This window comes from Carassius auratus, chromosome 24, assembly GCF_003368295.1.
Source record: "Carassius auratus strain Wakin chromosome 24, ASM336829v1, whole genome shotgun sequence".
NCBI lineage: Eukaryota > Metazoa > Chordata > Actinopteri > Cypriniformes > Cyprinidae > Carassius > Carassius auratus.
The window spans coordinates 15,184,828-15,192,408 of NC_039266.1; the positions used below are offsets into that span (position 1 = coordinate 15,184,828).

Genomic DNA, 7,581 nt, shown 5'->3' on the forward strand with positions numbered 1-7,581 from the left:
GGAGATTTCTGCAGTGACCCAAGACAACCATGGGTGAAGGAGAAAGTTAAGCAGTTTTTGTAAGTTAAACCTAACCTAAGTATGGTGAAACACAATTTGCAACAACATGAAAAGCTTGAAACATGTTCACATTGTGTATTTTTTGTTTTTTGTTTTGTTGTAATCACCTTTCTTGTTAGTTAGTTTGTTTGTTTGTTTTTGTATTTACAGCAGAGCTCAAAGAAACAAACCCCTGACTTCCCCTGCACCCCCAACATCATCTATTAGTGACCAAACTCATGTGGGAGGAGCTACACAAGACAAGGCAAGTCCAGGCAAGTTAATTTATATAATAATAATAATAATAATAATAATAATAATAATAATAATAATAATTGTAATTCAAAGTGATTTACATGTAAGGGTCATACCATGAAATTGGTGCCTTTTACTTCCCTAATAAATAATTAAACATAAAACTAATAAAACATATAAATGTGTGATTTAAAAACATATTTATTTCTATATATAATATGTATTCTGTCATCAGTATTACATTTACAATGTAAATATTATTTTAATAATTTAAATATAATTGATGCTGATAAGGGTAAGGTTTTTGGCCTGTCCCTTACTGTGATTTTTCTTTTTCAGGAGAACTCTTAGTTTGCCAAATTTAGGCAAAATTATATTAAAAATCACATTTACATGTTGTTCTAAATACAGTCTCATTGGCATAGTATACATTTTTTTCTATAAAATAGAAATACATTTATTGGTGTCCCTTGTTTCATGCCAGAGGATTTTAGACATGTTTAAAAATGATCGGGAGGTCGGGAAGTGCTTGTGGCACTCTGTTCGGCTCGTAATTCCTCACACATGATACGAGCCGCGCCCATACGGGCATACATGATTTCCACACGATTGAAAAAAAATTGCATGCAAACTCGTACGACAGCAAAAATTGCACTGTGTACGCCCGTCTTTACTCTTCCTCCTCACCAGCAGAAGTTGCCAGCACCAAAATGAATGTTCCACTGCACATTTCACCCTGGACTACATCTCCCATAATCAATTTCACCGATTACAAACACAGCTGTAACCTATCAAATGGATTATATAGGTCACACACAAACACATCCACACTGTGAAGTGTTTGCCTTCCTGATTCACACATACTCCATCTGCAGTGCATTTTATTTTAACGCACCCACACTCAGGGCCGGAATAAGGTGGGTGCTATTGATGCTGCAGCATTTCCTAAAATAGGTCCAGATGAAAACAGACGAGAATTTTCCAGAAGCTGAACAGTTTTCCTTTGCTACAAGATTATTTTAAATAAGAATTGAATTAAATTAGAAAGGATAAGTGTCTGTGACATGTTAAAAATACTAACAGAAAAAAATGATAAAGCTACACAGCAAAATCTCTGGTGTAAAATTTTCAGGGACGGTGTAAAATTAACAGTGTTGACATTGTTTTAACACTACATAGTGATAAAATAACACTGCTGTTGTTATTTGTAAGACAGTGTCAGTGTGAAATTTAAGTGTATTTTCAAATTTCACCCAAAGTCTAGTAACAGGCCACGCCTCCACTTAAGGCTAGGCCACCAGTCTGTTTCCGCCATTTTCTTTCAGTTGAAGCCGAAGGCGAAGGAAAGGCAGGTAGATCAGATTCTCACACGATATAGCTAAATTAATAAATACATTTATTAGTAAATAGCTAAATATTTTTTTATATTCACGGGGCCATGCACATGGGTAAGGTTAGATGTCATGGACAACTTTGATCAAATCGTTTACTCGTTGAGAGAAATCGGGGCCACGTTGTACTAATTTGATACCTTAGTAATTCAGATCATGGACGCGATTTAAAATAGTGGACTAAGTTATCTGTCCTTGATTAACCTAAAACGAATATACGTATTAATAAATCGTAAATTTATTAAACAAATTTCTAAATTGTCGTCACGACATCTAGGCTTCCCTTCTCTACATTACGCCTTTTACAGATTAAAACCACACAGTTGATCATGAGAAGAACAAATTTAATGTTTGTAACTGTAAAAACGCAGAGTTATACAAAAAGATAAAATATCAAGGACAGGGGAAGAATTTACAGGTGCTAAAAGCTATTGAAAGATTTGAGGCCTAATAGGCGGATAAAGCCGCGACGCACTCTAAATTGGCGGGCGGGCGCGCGCCATGTCACACTTGTTATAAAGATGAAGCTTGACCAGCTTCAGGATGTGTCAGGTAGGAGAGTTCCTGTCTCAAAACCTCGCCGAAAAATGTTTAAGGTGTTTATTTGACCATGTAAGCTGCTGTTTTATTTAATAGTGTCTGTGGAAGAACGTATAACACACACGCTTTATAATTAAAACGTTAGATTAACGAAGCTTTCGATGGGTGCTGCAGGATTTGCTTTTGTGTGGACGTAAGTTAAACATGTGCAATATCACCAAAACGTCACTCAATTTAATAATTTATAAGCGAAACTTGCATAGTTGGTTTTAAAACTTTATTTTACAAGTTAGATGTAACTGTGTTTGTGTGTAACGTTAAGTGTGTGTGTTAGGTTTTCATATTGGCGTTATCTAGATGAGTGGTTAAAAGACATAATAAATGTGCTAGCTTATCTTAATAGTGAGAGTGTCGTTCTGAAGAAATGCTGGTCCAAGTCGAGTGTAAAGGGAACCCGAAATGGATCCGAATACCAGAGAAAAATGACTGTTTTGACTTCTGTGGATTCATTAAAGGTACGTTTTTCACATTTCGAATAATTTTAAGCTAATTATGACAGTGTTATTCATAAGTATTAGTCTTAATAAATATATATTTTGTTGTTGTTTTTTGCATTAGATAATGGACCTCATTTATCAATTTAATGTAGAAATGAACGCATATCCCTGTGATCAAATCAGCTTACGACAGAGTTCACGTGTAATTCACGAAACCTTTGTATGCAGCCAATCTCAAAGTATTTACCAAAGATCTAAAGTCCATAAATGTGGCAGCACGAAGTAATCATCACTTGAATATAACGCTCATAAAACACCCCAGTTTAGAAACCTCGTCCCTGAGTTTGAACAAAAGTTCTAAAGCATTTATTAATCTTAGTTCATGTTCATTTGAAATTTACTAAAGCATTATTAAAATCAAGAGTTGTGCTTGTTAAGGGTAATGCACTCTAAATTAACATGAATTAACAACGAACAAATGTATTCTACAACTGTTTTCTTTTCTTCATTTATTAACATTAAGAATACTGTAATGTATTCTTCATTGTTTGTTTATGTTAATACATTAACTTACATGAACTAATGGAACCTTATTGAAAAGTGTTACCTTAATATTAAATATCAAAACTTTTAAATATAAAATTAAATATTCACTTCTATGTAACATAATCAGATACAAGTTATTTATTGAACTAATTTTTCAAATAATTTATAGTCCTACAAAGCTATTATTTTCAGAGCATATGAGCAGAGTGTCACTGAAGGTATCATTTTATCAGCGTTGCCCAGTACAGCTGTACACCATGCTATATCACAGTAGTGCTACTGCAAACAAGAGCAAGTATAATGCATACAAATATCCTGTCAGCGTTGTTTGGGCAGAATTTGATTTCCTGGTGAGCATGAGCAGTACACAAGCACATAAATAGAGTGGAATACTGAGCACAGCATAAACCGCGCAGTGACGAGGAGAGTGACACATGCCCGCTGAACCCTGGCAGGCGGGGCATGCACGTATATAATATTATTATGTAGCCTATTTTCGGCTTTGCGATTTTAATTTTTATTCTACCAAATATAATTAAATCTCGATACCTTTCATCCGTGCATCGATGCGGTACTGTCGCAGAAAATATTGCAATACTATGCTGTATCGATCCCACCCCTAGCAGTTTGGAAAATAAAAGGGAACAAAATGCTATCATTCTACAATTCTCCACCATATTTACTGTGCTGTGCCCAAGTTCAAGCAACTCGAACACTTGTGTATATGAGCTGAGATCAGACGTGAGATTTGATAGTAGCCACAGCTCACATACATAAATAAATTAAAAGTTTTGCACTGAAACGACCATATGACCTATTTTCTGTGGTACGTTCATTTTGTAAATGAGGCCCAATGTGTATTATAAATGTGTTTAATCCCAAATAATATTCTGATTACAATGTTAAAAAATCTTTCAATACATGTGACTTTATATACTATCTGAATACTTATTTTATTGAATTATATATATATATATATATTAGAGAGAGAGAGAGAGAGAGAGAGAAAGAGAGAGATTTTTTTTAGATGTATTACTTGCATTTGAAAATAATGCCAAGTGATTTGAAATGTTATTATTTCAGTATGTTAAAACATAAAATTGAGTTGTATTTGTTTCAACTTCTAAGCTTCAGCAAAGTTCAACTTGCCGCATGGAGCCAATGTGGTTCTTAAAGACTCTGCAGGAGTTGATGTTGATGCTGATATTTTTGATGAGCTTGTGAGAACATCTAAGGTGTCCTTCAAAATTTTGGATGGTGATAACAATAAATCGGGTAAGAAACTCATGACCTGCTGCCATGTTCATAAATGAATCATCTAGTTTGTATTCCCAAACATATTTTTTCACAATACATGATGAGCCGCATCTGTCTGGTGTTCATATTGTCTTGTGTCCTGTATGTGATTCTAAGATAATGTTCCACAAGCTGAGATCGATCTCTCTGAGCCCTCATGCCCTGGGTCATCGTTTTCATCAATAGAATCAGAAAGTTCGGAGTCCACAGTGATTCCACAATCTTCAAAGGCATCCAAAAAGCGATTCTTAGAAGAACCTTCTGACTGCAATGCGTCAAAAGATGTCAGTTATTTTCCCTCTTATGTTTTGTCCATCAATGATATAAGTTTCAATACCTTATCAATAATCTTATCAACATTAGTATATCAAAGACCGGTTTATTTGCGTTCATACTTTGTTTTTGTTTTTATATTTATACAGCTAGTTCATGCAGCGCTACACTCAAAACCAGGAGGCTCTGATATATTGAAGGAGTATGAACAAACAAGTAGCCTGTCTGACAAGACACGAAAGAAGCTGGTAAACATCCTTGTGGCTGATATGGTAGAGAAGTATGGGTAAGTGACCAAAAAAAAAAATCTTTAGTTTATATATTGCATTGGTATTTGACCACAGTTACATTTTACATGTAATGTGTAAAAAAAAAAAAAAAATGTTGTGTTCTAGGAGGATTCCACCAGTCAGTATCCGTTTAAGCTACGCTCTTGGGATCATAACCTTGTTCCCCAATTTGAAGGATAAGTGCTCACCGACTGGTTATGTAAGTATACAGTACATTGAAACTGTACCCTTTATTTCAGCACATATCAAATGCATGAGTCAATCAAATTATCTGTAATTATCGGTAGCTGTAAGTATCATTAAGTATAAATATTTTATAGTTTGGGTAGTCCATTGTGTAAAGTGGGTCATGCATAGAATTTTGGAGAATATATTGTTTATATAAGTTCTGTGCATGCTATACTGCCTGATACTGATTGACTTATTGATGCTTAACATTTGTTTTACAGGAACATTACTATGATCCACGCAGTGGCCAGGGTTACATTGCCTACAGATTGAAAACTGTTCAGCGCAACTCTGTAAATAACTTGAAGGGGGCATCCAAGGTGGTTTACCAAGATGGTCCAAAGACTTTGCGCAAGACATCTTCAGCAACTGAGCAGCTGTCAGGTGACGAATGCACAGAAGCTATATCCATGATGAAGCATTCAACGGACACACCAGTTATTAAGGATAAAATGAGGACAACATTCAAGTACAGGCAGAATTTGATACATGATCCAGACAAATCTTCACTCATCCTTGATTACTTTCCCCGATTTTTGGATACACCAGGCTTGGTAAGAAATATTAAAATGTTGAAGTTAATTGTAAATGTAATTTTAGTGTTCGTTATTGACATGATTTATTTGTGTGATAGATTGACCAAGACTTTACTATGCTTTTTGGAGATGACATCTCAAGCAAATTTATTGCAAAATGGCCAACATTCTACAAGCAAAGAGTAATTGCTGACTGCAAAAACCTGCACCCTGGTGCACATGTGGATGGGTGAAGGAGAAAGTTAAGCAGTTTTTGTAAGTTAAACCTAACAATTATGGTGAAACATGAAATAATCAGTGACAAAATAAATGGCTTATGAAGTGTATTGTTATGCATTCAGTGTGGTATTCTTGTATTCACACATTATATTTTTTTACAGGAGAGATCAAAAAAACAAAACCGTGACTTCCACACCAAAGTAATGAGAACACATCACATTGAAGAAGTTACAAGTTCCAAAGTTATTTTACAAATTTTAAATATGATACAAATTCAAATTTTCTGTTATATTTAGAACATTTGTGATTTAAACGTATTTCAATTGAATATATGAAATATTATTGTTGTCAAATACATGTTGTCCAATTTGAGAATGAAAATTTTTTATTTTTTCAGAAACTGAATTATAGTGAGACTGTTACAGAAGTGGCTTAAATAAAATATTAGTATATATTATATTTTACACTGAAATACTTTTCTCACAACGTACTAGTAATGGACTTGTGTCATTTAAGGGAATTTTAGACTGATTTGTGTGAGAACAGCTGCAATTTTTTTCATTTGATGAAGCCAATGAATAGCTGCATCTGGAACAACAAAAGTTCATGTTTCTGAATTTGTGCAAGGGGTCCTACTTCAGACTTTAAGACATATTTTTTTATTTACTATCTTTATTATTTTCTTCATGCTATTTTTGCTATGCTATGCATTGCACATTGTACAACTGATTATGTATATTTCATAATCTATAATCAAATGTTACATAGCATGAATAAATTGGTACATTATGAGTGCTAACAATGAGAAAGTATTTTATCTTGTGTCTTTTTTCCAACTATTCATGTATGTTTGACTTATCCACTTAATTCATGCTAATACCAAAACAACATCAAGCCACATCATATTAAAAGACATAATAGTTGGACTTGGACATTCCTTGAACTTGCATTGTTATGTACCAGGGGACATAACATTTTCTATATAGATTTGTTTTCTCTTACCGTGTATATTTTACTGTAGAACTCTTTAAACTCTTTAAAGGTCCCCTTCTTCGTGATTCCATGTTTTAAACTTTAGTTAGTGTGTAATGTTGTTGTTATAGTATAAATAATATCTGTAAAATTCTAAAGCTCAAAGTTCAATGCCAAGCGAGATATTTGATTTAACAGAATTCACCTACAAAAAACGACACGTTTGGACTACATCCCTCTAGTTCCTGCAGTAATGACGTCACTAAAACAGTTTTTTGACTAACCTCCGCCCACATTAATTCACAAAAAGGGGGGTGTGGCCTTGTTGCGCTCCAACGGAGAAGAAGGAAGAGCTGTGTTTGTGTTTGTGTTTGTTGCCATGTCGTTTGAAACGCTGTCCAATCATCTTTGTTTGGGCTTCCCAGGGACGCTGTACTTGGAGATTAATGGTTACAATTTATGTTTAACTCAGTTCTGGAAAATTATAATCCACATATAA

General features: G+C 34.3%; 1 protein-coding gene across 2 annotated transcripts; it reads left to right on the top strand.

Moving 5' to 3' along the window:
• The first annotated feature begins 601 nt into the window (after window positions 1-601).
• Window positions 602-6,979, top strand: LOC113042370 (uncharacterized). Of its 2 annotated transcripts, XM_026201181.1 has the most exons (9): window positions 602-2,418; window positions 2,629-2,740; window positions 4,397-4,543; window positions 4,682-4,848; window positions 4,987-5,123; window positions 5,233-5,326; window positions 5,577-5,909; window positions 5,990-6,146; window positions 6,272-6,979. In XM_026201181.1, the coding sequence occupies exons 2-8, from the start codon at window positions 2,650-2,652 to the stop codon at window positions 6,122-6,124; spliced, it is 1,104 nt and encodes a 367-aa protein (XP_026056966.1). In that variant the 5' UTR covers window positions 602-2,418; window positions 2,629-2,649; the 3' UTR covers window positions 6,125-6,146; window positions 6,272-6,979. The 2 variants fall into 2 exon arrangements, with proteins under 2 accessions (XP_026056966.1, XP_026056964.1); XM_026201179.1 differs by having other exon boundaries at window positions 603-2,740; window positions 6,272-6,978.
• Window positions 6,980-7,581: the final 602 nt, after the last annotated feature.

Coding starts and splice junctions, on each gene's coding strand:
- LOC113042370 (XM_026201181.1), top strand. CDS start 2,650: ATGCTGGTCCAAGTCGAGTGTAAAGGGAACCCGAAATGGATCCGAATA. Junction 2,741..4,396: donor CTTCTGTGGATTCATTAAAG/GTACGTTTTTCA, acceptor TCAACTTCTAAG/CTTCAGCAAAGTTCAACTTG. Junction 4,849..4,986: donor ACTGCAATGCGTCAAAAGAT/GTCAGTTATTTT, acceptor ATATTTATACAG/CTAGTTCATGCAGCGCTACA.